This window comes from Synchiropus splendidus, chromosome 6 (assembly GCF_027744825.2).
Source record: "Synchiropus splendidus isolate RoL2022-P1 chromosome 6, RoL_Sspl_1.0, whole genome shotgun sequence".
NCBI lineage: Eukaryota > Metazoa > Chordata > Actinopteri > Syngnathiformes > Callionymidae > Synchiropus > Synchiropus splendidus.
Genome location: NC_071339.1, coordinates 19,597,579 through 19,610,072, shown reverse-complemented (window position 1 = coordinate 19,610,072; position 12,494 = coordinate 19,597,579). Strand labels below are relative to the sequence as shown.

Below are 12,494 nucleotides of genomic sequence, written 5' to 3'. Positions count from 1 at the left end.
AAACTTGAGTAAGAATGTAACACCACTGGTGTTACTGGCGGATTCTCATTAGCTGTTTAAAAAGTTTTTTAAACCATTTCGACAATAATCCGAGAAGACGTTACCGCGTAAATGTAATTTTGGTTGATTGGTTGCGCTTACGATTGTCTTTGAATGCATCACGAGAACCGCTTTCTAGAATACGTCATTGTTGCCAAACTCAAGGTCCGGGGCCAAATCCATTCCGCCAACTCATGTCATGTGGTCCATGCAGAAGTTAAAAACCCATTGTAGGCTCAAAACAAAACTTAATACCAACTTAAAATGTATGTCACTATCATGATTTAGGTGTTGGAGTACAATAAATGTATAGGGCTTCAATAACTATAGGATCCGTGGAAACAGCTGTAATTACATTGTCTTGACCTAAAACTTCCATTAAATTCTGATAAAAACACTCGGTGTGGAAAACCTAATCTATCACTCAGACGTAACCGTGGTCTGACAAAGACTTTATTTAGAAATGAATCCCAAATGACAGTGGGTACAAGGGAAGAACAGGTCCGTGAAATCATGGTGGGAACGGTCTCAAAATACCAACCGCACACACACACAAGACGAACAGTTTTAAGAGCTTCGCATGTCAAAAACATCATCTAGAATATAAGGCTACCAAAGTTTCTCTTTATTATTTTATTTACCTTCAAGTTTCCGTCATAGTTTGTAGAGAAACACAATAATAACAAGGCAAAAATAGTACATTTTCGTATTCACTTGTCCTGCTCTGACCTCATATTACAACCTGTCCAGACTTGACTAAAACAGGAGGAAAAGACGACTGCATAAATTCAGCGTCCTCCTCATTGAAACACCTGCGAGGTCCTTCATCCCATCAAGAGTGAAGACAGAGGAATCTTCGGGTAAGTGCAGGTATCCCTTCCCGCCTCAAGATGTGCTGCCATCATAGTCCATTGAACACAACTCAACATCGGTGCATTAACTGTTGGGGCGATAGATGATGAAGTAGAAGCAACAAAGCAATAACAGGGGGCGCTAGAGGCCAATGGACTGTAAGGTTTGTCTCTCTACTTGATTGAGATGACCTGAAAACATGCTGTAGCAAGGCTGCTGGGCAAACTGGGTCAGGAAGTCGGTGAGGTACGCCTGCAGAACATAGATACACAATCAGTTATGCGATGACTAAACATGGATATCGAACATAAAAATTCAGTTCTGTCCACCTAAAATGAACTAAACTACAGTTGTTATTGGGATTTAAATGAAGCCACATTCATATGAATTGTAGTTTTAACACATTCTGAAGGATGGTTTCTGGCTTGCGAAAACAACTTTGTCTTGTAATTTTGTTTTGTAGAGTCCAATAGAAAGAGCTCGCCTGGGCAGAGAAATTGAAATTGACATTATTAATGCATCGGTTACCTGCAAATCAATCTGATTTATGGGGTCCTTTAATGCATCAGGATCGTCTTCATCATCATCCTCATAATAATCGTCGTCTGGAAGGAAACCAAAAGAAATATGGATGGATAGAAATATAAAAAAAACGGGTGGATATTAAAAAAAAAAATCCTACCATATTTGTTGGAGGCGATAAGATCAGACAGAAGCTGTCCGGCCAGTCCTTCGTCTTCCTCATCATCATCCTCCTCACCTTCTTCGTCCTGCTCTTCCCACATTCCACTGGAGTCTGAGAAAGAGATTAGGATGGTGATACTTAACAAATAAAGAAAAGAACTTGAGAAACTTAAAACAACCCATCATGTCTATATTGGCAAGAACACGCTAAAACAGGGGTGAAAAGGTGCGTTTCTTTGGCCATTTACCTTGGCTCCAGTCTGCTGCGTTCGTCCTGCTGGCGTTTGCCTCCACGACCGTCGACAGCTCGTTGATGATCAGTTTGAATATTTTTACTAGCAGTGGAATGTTGGTCCATCTCTCCGGGTCTGGAAGAAAAGCATGTCATTATTACACCAGAGTTGGCTCAGTATCTTTTTGTGACCTTTAGGGGGCAGTAATGAGCGGTTGCAGTGATTCCCCAGCTTTAATTTTATTTTTCATTGTAAATAATTTATGTGGCATTTGGTGTACTTAATGGAAATAATAAACTGATAAGTCGACAGTGTGAGAACTGCAAACCGCAATCCATGAGCTAGCAGCACCTCCTGGCTAGGAAAATTGGATGGTTTCATCGGTTTCTCATGAGTTCAACATCATAACACCTCATAATGCAGACATAACATTCACCCTGCCAGCAACCCTAACCCTAACCCACTGCCTCACTTAAAATCTCACCACCTGCACCATCTGGTGGTGATGTCACAACATAACACCAATTTCTCAAACAATTTAAACAATATAACAGGGACATTTTATCCAATTTTTCAGTAAAAAAAAAGTTTGTACAGTGAAGTCCATTGTTCCGGTTGGCAATTATTTCCTAAGGGTACTGTGACAAATTTGTTGTGATGTGCTGTCAAGCAAAAGGACCGATGGAAGGGAAAAGAAAATCACTTCCTTCATGTCATAAGCATTTAACGAAGAGGTTGAACATTACTCACAAACAACTGCAATTTAAAAAGACTACAAAGAAAGGAAAAACAAAATCAAATCCAAATATTTAAAAGTACTATTTAGAATTAGCAATGGACAATAAGATACATCATGAGATAAAACATTTTCAGAATTAGTAATAAAGAAAACAGAAATAACAGAAAAATAGAAATAATCACTTCATTTTCATAATTTTCAGAAACTACTTCCTGTAGACAGATAAAACAGTCATTATACTCACTGTTGAGCTCAGCTGCTGCACATAATAGTCATTTCTTACTTTAGAGATAAATTGTGTTTTTGACATGATTCCAACTAGCCTAAAAAAACCCTCTTACTCTTGGCAGATTTGGAGCGAGTTCGGATTCCCTCATCAGGGTTGAAGATCTCTTCCCCCTTCACCACAATGTCTTGGAGTCGTTTGTCGTCGGTGTTGAGACTGTGCTGCAGCAGCTTGCACAGCGCCACCGTGCTGCAGGAAACGTAACAGGTTACTTCACCGATGAGGTACCCAGTGCGACCGCAGAGGGAAGACTGACCTGACTTTTCCCTCGTACTGGCCGTAGAAAAGGTGCTGCCGACTCATCCACTCGGTCATGACGAACTCCAGTGCAGGTTTCCCGGTGGGACCCGGCAAACTGCACAGGAACTCCAGCAGAGGCTCCAGCTGAGAGTGGACCAGGTGGGCAAACACCATGATGAGAGACTGCAGAAAAGAGCGACACCATCGTCACCATAAGAACCAGGCACACGAAGGGAGGAGCGTGATGGCACACCTGCATCACACTGAGAGTCTCCGCCTGCTGCATCTTGCTCAGAATGGCACGCAGGATCTGATCCAGCTGTTCGCCCAGTTCGGTTCCTGCCCGAGAGATCAGCGTGGACACCAGTCTGCCCACGAAGGCAGCTGTAAACTCAGAGGTTCTCGGGTCCAGCAGCTGGTTGACCACCTGCATGACGTACCAAAGACCACTGTTGCCCTGCTCGTCGCGCCACTGAGCGATCTGCTCCAGAGCGATGGACACGTATGCACGCAGACATTCACCGCCGTTCTGAAGACAAAAAAAAAACCCATGAACCATAAATAGCAGAGAACCACATCTCAGTCAAGAAACCATGCTGTCAAACCGGCTCGACCATCCGCTGCCAGTCATCCACTTGAAGAGGCCCCATTCTTGTGAATGTTTTCAGAGTGATCAACAGGGGAAGCTGATGAAAGGCCACCACAACACACGGTTGCTGCGGACATCCATCCATCTTTTCCCTCGTATCTCCATCATCAATCTTTTCCCACGTACATCCATCCTTCCATCCACCTTTTCCCTTGTACAACCATTCATCCATCTTTTCCCTCGTATATCCATCATCTATCTTTTCCCTCGTACATCCATCCATCCATCCATCATTCATCCATCCACCCTTTCCCACGTATGTACTTACGTACATCCATCCATCTTTTCACTCATACATACATCCATCTTTACCCTCGTATATCCATCATCTATCTTTTCCCTCGTACATCCATCCATCCATCATTCATCCATTCTTTCCCACGTACGTACGTACTTACGTACATCCATCCATCTTTTCACTCATACATACATCCATCTTTTCCCTCGTATATCCATCATCTATCTTTTCCCTCGTACATCCATCCATCCATCCATCATTCATCCATCCTTTCCCATGTACGTAGTACTTACGTACATCCATCCATCTTTTCACTCATACATACATCCATCTTTTCCCTCGTATATCCATCATCTATCTTTTCCCTCGTACATCCATCCATCCATCCTTTCGCACGTACGTACGTACTTACGTACATCCATCCATCTTTTCACTCATACATACATCCATCTTTACCCTCGTACATCCATCCATCCATCTTTTCCCTCGTCCGTCCATCCATCCACTCATGCATGTATGTTCGCAGCAAATAGTGAAGCACGATTGTATGGTGAGCCCAAATATATGCGGGTTAAAGGATTTCAGATTACTGAGCGATTACTGGTCTCTTTAAACGCATCAAGTAACTCGTGATCCAGCCTTCCTCGCGTGACAGAGTGGAGAACTGCAACTCCGTTCAGCTTCAGGTGGAAATTGAAAACTCAGCTGCATTACGCTGCAGCAATGTCAGCACTAAAGTTTAAATGGCAGGACAGGCTCTTTTCCGTGATGCCCAATCCCACTTTAAGAGGCTGGATCAGGTTGATACCCGATACCAGGATAGGGATCGGTGCATGCCTATTTCAGAGAGTATTGTTTCTGAAGAACAGCTTCGAGGCCGACTACAGCAGCCAAGCACGAGCTCTTACCTGCATGATGGTGTTGTCGTCAGTACGTAACGTGCATTGTGCCACCACAGGGAAGGCCTGACACACCAGCAGCTCCGACAAAGGGGATTTGGTATTTCGCACAACTGTGGTCAGGATGTCGATGGATGTCTGCAGCAGAGCCAAAATGTTTACAACTCCTCTCTCATGAGAGAATGTTAGCAGCATCTCTGTGTACTTACAGCACAAAGCCCAGATGGAATCTTGTCGCTGGGGGCCTGCATGATGCTGACCAATGTCGGAATGAGGCGCATCTGCATGGGACCCTGGCAGCCCTCAATCTGCGCCAGCTCCTTAAATATGTCCTGGGCCAATGATGCCACGACCGGGTCTGCGAGGAAGACAACCGTCAACTCCAAAGTCAGACATGTGAGAAGGCACCAGGAAAGGCTGTGTCGTACCATTGTTGTACTTCAGAAAGATGGCGATGGTGAGAGGGCAGATCTTGTTCTCGGCACTGGTGGTGAAGGCTGTGTCGACGGTGCAGACGATGCACAGTGTTTCCATGACGAGGGTCAGAACCTCTGAGCTGAACTGAGCTGCCAACTGAACCAGTCCATCCAGGATGCTGGGCAGGAAGGGTTGCAGGACGTGTGTGCTCTCTGACAACTTCAGCTGGTCACAGTAGCTGGAGAACAGCAGAAATGAGGACGAGAGAAAGTCACATATGATTGACCTTGATTGACCATCATACAGTCTATACCAGTGACTCTTAGGGCGCTTTCACACTTCGGGTTCTGTCTTGAGACAAAGCTCTTTCAGCTCAGAAGTCCCAGATGTGAACACAAGCGAGTTGGGTTTTGGCGGCGGACCTGATCCCGGCTGGAGAGCCGCACTTTGTCTCGGGGAACTCACAGCTTCTCGCCTCTGGTGACTCGGCGCTAGACGGCGGAAACTACGTGTACAGCACGACTCCACACAAACCTGATAGATACCGGGCAGTAAAGGGTCTGATCGCTGTCTGGGTGCATGGTTCAAAAACAACTTCTCAAACTCCCAGAACATTGAGGTGTGCAGGAAAAAGCGCAGTGCAGCGGTCCGGGACTCGCAATGTGTGTGGATGTTTGATAACTCACGTGTTTTTGCCTTTATTAGGCTGATAAACATCCGATTTTATTGACAGACAGATTTGCTTTAATGAATAATGCAGCGCTCTACAGTAGCGATTAATGCCATTCCACAAGGTTTTGGTTTGTTTACATGTATGGTTATTGAACACAAATGAAATCAGTAAACTCTGAAATCAGAAATGACAGAAAGTAATCAGTTCTATACCTTGAATGGGGCCCAGACCCATTTGTTCAGGAAAAGGTGGGCCCCAAGTTAATCATCAATAGACACAGAGGACCATACTCTATCAAATCATGTCATATGGGAAGAATGTCCACCTCAGATGACCACACTGTGTGTACGCAGAGACAGTGATGTTTCTGCAGCTCCACCATAGTTTGGACTTGAAAACCAGGGGTCCTCATTGTAAAGCTGCGTGCTCTGTACGAGGAGGATGTACAGACAGATACCTGACGCCGGTCAGGAGAGCTAAAGATCCAGATCCAATTCAGGGATAAACAAAAGAAAACCTCACCCCCAGATGGCTCTGACGGCAGAAATCCGGACCGAGGGCGGCTGACTTTCGTGGAGTCCGCTGACTGTGGCCTGGAGGAACTGCTGGATGAGCTCAGGGGACATCGCTGCTGTGAAACGGCTGGCGGCCCACAGAGCCCGGCCCAGGAGGAACGGAGACGCAGCTGGAGGAGACAAAACAATTGAGGTCAAGGTATGACCCCGCAAGGTCATGCTGCATTAAGTTCTGTGCCCCTGCTTTATACCAGAATTGATTGAACTGACTACAGTCATTCCTCCAACTGCTGCAAACCTCTCCCCACCTGCTGGATGAGCTCATGAAAGGCTGATGATCAAACAAACCCCATCTACAACACTCCAGGAAACACATGGTCATTGCAGCTACTATCGCAGAGTCAAACAAGGATCATACAAGTTGTTTGGTGCTCAATATATTTAACCAGTTGAAACAGCAGAACAGGCAATCTTTTGTAGTCCTTGTCCAAGTAAAACAGACATTTTGTGGGTGGCAAAGACACAAAGCTTCTCTAGAAATGTGCAAGATTCAATTGTGGAACAAAACAAACCCACAGTAGGGCCTCAGGAGGTGTAAAAACAAACAAAAAAAGTCTGCTTCTCTGCTGTACACCAGTTGAACACAGTAAAGCAGTGGTTTTCGACTCACCTGCCAAGTTCAGATCAGCGAGGATGACTCCAGCCAGAAAACCGTGCATGTCAAACTGTATCCGACCGTTCTTCACATTCTCTGTGATGATGGTTTTCACCGAGCCCAGGGCCAACATGCAGGCTTCGTGGATCTTCCACCTGGACAGGAAGACACGTGCCACTTGTTTTGACCAGCCAAAAAAAAAAAAAGACGACTCTCACCAGTGCTCGTTGCCGCTGTTTTTGGCCTGCTCCGCCTCCTGGAGGTGTCGAGTCGCGGCTGCAGCCAGAGCAGCAGCGCTCTCGTTCTGAAACTCTGCTGCTACGGCCTAGAGACAAACAGGAAGATACATTTGACACTGAAAAGACAAAACAGCAGTGAGGGGTGTGACACCTGTGCAGTAGTCTCGCACAGAACATAGGTATTTGTACACATTTCTAATAATAACAGGGTTCCCGCCAGTGCTTCAGCATTGTAGGACAAGTTTTTGTCGCTCAGTAATCAAGTGTGACTCACAATAACAGCACTGCCTCGTTCATTTGACATTCATCTGTCCTCACTTCTGCTTCCAAGTTCTGCTTGTTAAACTAACCTAACACAGAGTCCAAGCTTCTTAATGTGCATCTAAATCCAACCTGTGAATGTGTGAAACAGAAGTGCTGACTACGTCAGCAGCAAAGCACAGAAGACAAACAAACACATGGGTGTCATTGCTTCTGTTTTCGAGTCAGCTTTAGAGAAAACAGTAGCCAAGCAGTTTCTCCCAGCACTGCATCAGTGACCCTTGAAAATGAAGATGCTAGTGAATGAAGAACCAAGACAGATGGAAGAACTCTCAAACAGCAGTTAGCTTAATATTAAAATATGTGTATGTATATATATATATATATATATATATATATATATATTTTTTTTTTTTTTCAAAACGTGTAGGGGTTGACAAAACAAAACGAATTAATAAATTGTTCATTGAAAAATAATTGATGAGATAATTCCAGAATTGAAAGAAATATTTGTCAGAGTAACTTCTTCTCACCAGCAGCAGGTCCTGTGCGGAGATCCTGACAGAATAGGAGAAAGTGTCGTCATCTTCATCCTCTACAAACTGCTGGGGATTCGCTGTCCACACTTTGATCTATAAAGGAACGACAACCGCTTAGTTTTCATCAAAAAAGGGTGTTCATCTCCTCTCACTCCTGCAGCTATAAGATCACCGTTTTAAAATTGTAGTTATTTCCTCTCAGCACTTCAAGTAGCTCAAAGGTTCATCTCCAGGCTGTGTGTGGTCTCACCTGGTCCTCTGTGATCTGCATGTAGAGGATGATGTAGTAGATAAGTTCAGGCAGCGCCTTCTTCACAGTGCTCTTGAACTTGTTGTTCTCTAGCAGCGTGTGGACAAACTCAAAGATGCTGAAGACCAGATTCTCAAAACCTAAAACTTCACCTGCATCACAACAAAAAATGGTTTGAACCTGGAAAAAAAATGCACTTTTTGGGCAGATGTTACCATCGGAGTCCACTGGGTCGTCCACTTCCTCAGTGTAGTTCACTTCAGTTCTCACATAAGTGCATACTGCAGTTAAGGAGAACGGACACTGCCCACTTTTAACCAAAGATTAACAATGGATGAACAGCAGTGTAAAACACAAGGTGTGCAAAGGATATAAAGCAGCACTTTCTGTTAGTGTGTTCCAAACTATCGGTAAAATCTGCTGCATAGATGACACCATGGGTTTGGGGAAGTTCTTCACGAGCGCTGTTACAGCCTGTTGGACAAGAAGATGGAGAATATATGTCAGCAACGTCGCACATTAACAGTGTTTTTTCTTTAATAACGCACAGAAACAACACACTCGCTGACCTTGAGCACCTCCATCTTCAGGCCGCTGTCAGATGATGGGCCGTCGGGCATCTGCAGGGCCTGAACAAATGCTTCTGTGAACTGCTGCACCACAGGGAAAATCAGCGCTTTGGCAGCACCCTTGCGAACACAAGCACAAGCTGCCATCAGTGACACTCACGACAACAACACTAGATGTAATCAGAAACCTTTTCCAGCTCTTCGATAGCACAGATGAGGTTGGCACACGTGGTGAAGATCTCCACTGCTCGGGACCGAGTGCGAATACTGTAAACCTGCAGCAACCGAGGAAGGTTAGGGAGGCAGAACAACAAGTGACCAGTGATGACAGCCTACCTCGGCCATTGTGAAGATCTTATACATCTCAGGTAGGATGACAGGGGCAACAAGGGGCATCTGTGTGTCCGTCACCTCCCGTGTGAACTCTATAGACACGACAAAAGAGCCGACGTTAAAACACCAGAGGCAGAGGAGCTCCAGCGCATGTGGATCAGAGAGCGAGAGGGATCACTATTGGCATTGCTCATGGATACAAGTAAACATTTGTTTCTAATAACACAGGATGAATATGATATGTATGATTTTAGGGGTGTCCCACCTGTGAGCACCCTCATCGCGCCGTGCACAGCATTGACGTTCCCGCTGACCAGCATCTCCATCAGCAGGGTGAAGAGCTGCGGCCAGGCCTCGGGCCAGTCCCAGTGGGCGATGGCTGACACGGCGTACGCTACGCTGGAGCGAACTTTGCTGATGGACTCCCGCAGGCCGCCTGGCAGCAGCACCCTGATAGCGGCCTTTGCCTGGAGAGGCAAAATCAGACTTGAAAAATATCCAACATGAATTCATTACATTAAAATCATGGCGGTCGGAGCATATCGCAGCTAGACAGGGTGAGAGGCATGGGACACCAATGACGCATATAAACAAACACAGGCGGTGCAGATCAGTTACCTGGTCTGTCGTTTCTGGAGGCCGAAACTTCTCCGATTGAGAACACCAATGAGTTTCAACATACTGCTTCAGGATGACTGAGGCCAACTGCAACGGTGGGCATGGTTAGGAGGGAGAGTCATCATGTCTACGCTGAACTTTGACACTAACCTGGCGGATAGCAAGCGCCCCCTGCGGGTCCACAGTGAGTTCAGCCAGGTGGACACCAAACTCTGAAAAACAGAGGAACAAAGACACTTGTTTTCATTGCACTGAAAGTGCACTACCGTCCAAGAAAAAAATTACAGTCGCACCACACTCACGATCAAATGAATATAACAGCAAGAAGACCTGCTTTGTTTATGATCCAGTTCTCGCCGGTCAGGTTTTACCACGAGAGACATCCGGCACTCAGCGACAATGGAACTGCTGACAATAGTGCAGAGCCAGGGTCTTTCAGAGGGGCCAGCAGAGAGGGTTAAGGGCTACAATGTTACCTCCAAACATCCTCTAACCAAAGCCAAATTCACGACACAGGAAGGATTTTCTCAAAGAAAAGGATTCACATTTAAAAGATCTCTTGTAGCTTTCTTATGATTTAAGGGTTGCAAAAGTACTAAAACACAAAAACGTGATTTATACATCCAAAGAGAGACAGAGACTTTGCAATGACTATCCCCTGATGTAAACACAGTGTGTCCACACTCCTGGCTGGTGATTTACATTCAAATCAAACCATCAAATAATGATCTTTTCTTAATCAAATAACATCACTAGTGGCAACGTTATGAGAGATAAAAGGCTTGAACACCTCACAGAAATGTGTTGGACAATGTCTTGTCATCTAGCACAACACAGAAGAGAGTCAAGAGGTGGTTCACGGGTGTGTCCACTCTGTAATCCCTCTGCAAACCCCTTTAAACATACAATATATACAAGTCTTTATAGTTGCAAACAATCATTTGGTTAGAGAAGAAATGAGAATGAGAAGAAATGCATTCGCTTTCAGACCATCACACAACGGAAGTGGACTTGGGATGATGGTGCTGATGTTGGCGGGATTTAGAATCTCCCGGGAGAACCTTCGCGGGAAGTTATGTACGTGAAACGTTCAACTGTTGCCATAGTTACGGGGATAAACACAACTAACAGTGCGGTGTCGGCTGCAACGCGTTTCTGTAGGGGGTCATATTGTTTGTATTTCTGATGTAGTAAGAGGGGGGCACGTGAGCGCCTGCCGAGGCCGGGGTCCACCCTTCTCCCAGTGGATGAACAAGGTGGCCGGTTGGGAAGAGCCACGATGGCGCAGCTAACTGAAAGTTCAGGTGCGCGCTGGGTGATGTTCAGAACAGTTTGGTTTCACTCCATTCACTTGTCGAAACATCTGCCGGAGCTTGTTGTGGAAGCACCAGGCCAGCGTTAGCTTCTGCTAAGTGGAGGCTACAGCAGTGGCTGACAGCTGTCCGCGTGTGAGGCGACGCTGAGGACCACGCCGCTAGAGATACAGCCGACACCCGTCGGACGCTCCGTGGAACCCTCACTCACCCTCTGTCACTTCCAAAACTTTAATCTGCTCCTCCGCGGCGGCGCGCACTTCTTGAACCGGGGACAGTATGGCTGTCAGGGTCTCGATAAGAGCCTCTTTCAGGCCCTGCTGGACCCGAGCAACGCCAGTCGCGCTCATCCCTGCTGTGTAAGCACCCGCAGCCGGCTAGTACAGATCCAGTCCACCGGCAGCTCCAGCAGTTAGTCCACCCGGGAGGGAGCAGCGAGTCGCGGCCACAGATGCGCGCCAAAGCATGGATACGTGGAGGTGGGACTTCCTGTTTGACGCACGTGCGCGTTCGCGTCATCTGGCTTCGGTCTCTGGCGCCCTCTGAAGGAGCGGTGGAGAGCGCACAGTCCATGATGGTAACTTTTACACTCGCCATATATTCTTTTCCGCATTATACCAAGTCAGGTTAGTTAAAATACTGTTCACGGGAAACACGTAAGGCTCAAAATTAATTCAAGATTTATTTTAATTGACACAGTTTCTCTTGTAAGGGGTCAATAAAATATCGTATATTTTCTACTTTTGCCAGAAGAGTGGAGAAAAATCGTGTTCTCGTGTGAGCGACATGAGGCAAAAATGATAAACGGAGTCCAACTCCTTGGCAGAATCAGAATCCAATTTATGGCCATGGTCAGTGGGGATCCCACCAACTAGGAAAGTGTTTTGGAATAAAGTGCTGACAGAAAATAAAAAAATAAAATAAAATAAAATAAACAACAAAGGCTGTTCACGAATTCAACAGTCTGATGGCTGAGGGGAAGAAGCTGTTCCTGTGACGGGAGGTTCTGGTCTGAATGGACCGTAGCCTCCTGCCAGAGGGAAGAGGAACTAACAGTCCATAACCAGGGTGAGATGGTTCGAGTCTGATCCGACCTGCACCCAGAGACGTGCAGGTCGGATCAGAGGCGTTACAAATATCCCAGTCCACGAAGAGTTTATAACAGTAAATGGTTCGCTATCAGTCTCACATGAAAGATTCTTTTCTCCTCAAACATACTCACCTTTCCACCTTCCAATTATTCCATTTCTTTA

General features: G+C 45.8%; 1 protein-coding gene across 1 annotated transcript; it reads right to left on the bottom strand.

Annotated features, from left to right (window-relative positions):
• Positions 1-486: 486 nt before the first annotated feature.
• Positions 487-11,704, bottom strand: ipo9 (importin 9). The gene is made up of 24 exons (XM_053867981.1): positions 11,453-11,704; positions 10,079-10,140; positions 9,929-10,015; positions 9,576-9,777; positions 9,314-9,402; positions 9,166-9,252; positions 8,978-9,097; positions 8,782-8,882; positions 8,624-8,682; positions 8,409-8,560; positions 8,153-8,251; positions 7,338-7,444; positions 7,135-7,274; positions 6,472-6,634; positions 5,288-5,514; positions 5,069-5,217; positions 4,869-4,997; positions 3,327-3,602; positions 3,090-3,256; positions 2,889-3,022; positions 1,824-1,943; positions 1,574-1,687; positions 1,420-1,496; positions 487-1,143 (listed from the first exon to the last, which is right to left on the bottom strand). The coding sequence occupies exons 1-24, from the start codon at positions 11,589-11,591 to the stop codon at positions 1,033-1,035; spliced, it is 3,111 nt and encodes a 1,036-aa protein (XP_053723956.1). The 5' UTR covers positions 11,592-11,704; the 3' UTR covers positions 487-1,032.
• Positions 11,705-12,494: the final 790 nt, after the last annotated feature.

Excerpts from the sequence above, each read along its gene's own strand:
- ipo9 (XM_053867981.1), bottom strand. The coding sequence starts at position 11,591 with ATGAGCGCGACTGGCGTTGCTCGGGTCCAGCAGGGCCTGAAAGAGGCT. Across the intron at positions 7,445-8,152 it reads CCGCACAGGACCTGCTGCTG|GCCGTAGCAGCAGAGTTTCA; the intron begins GTGAGAAGAAGT and ends GTTTGTCTCTAG. Across the intron at positions 3,603-4,868 it reads ACGACAACACCATCATGCAG|AACGGCGGTGAATGTCTGCG; the intron begins GTAAGAGCTCGT and ends TTTTGTCTTCAG.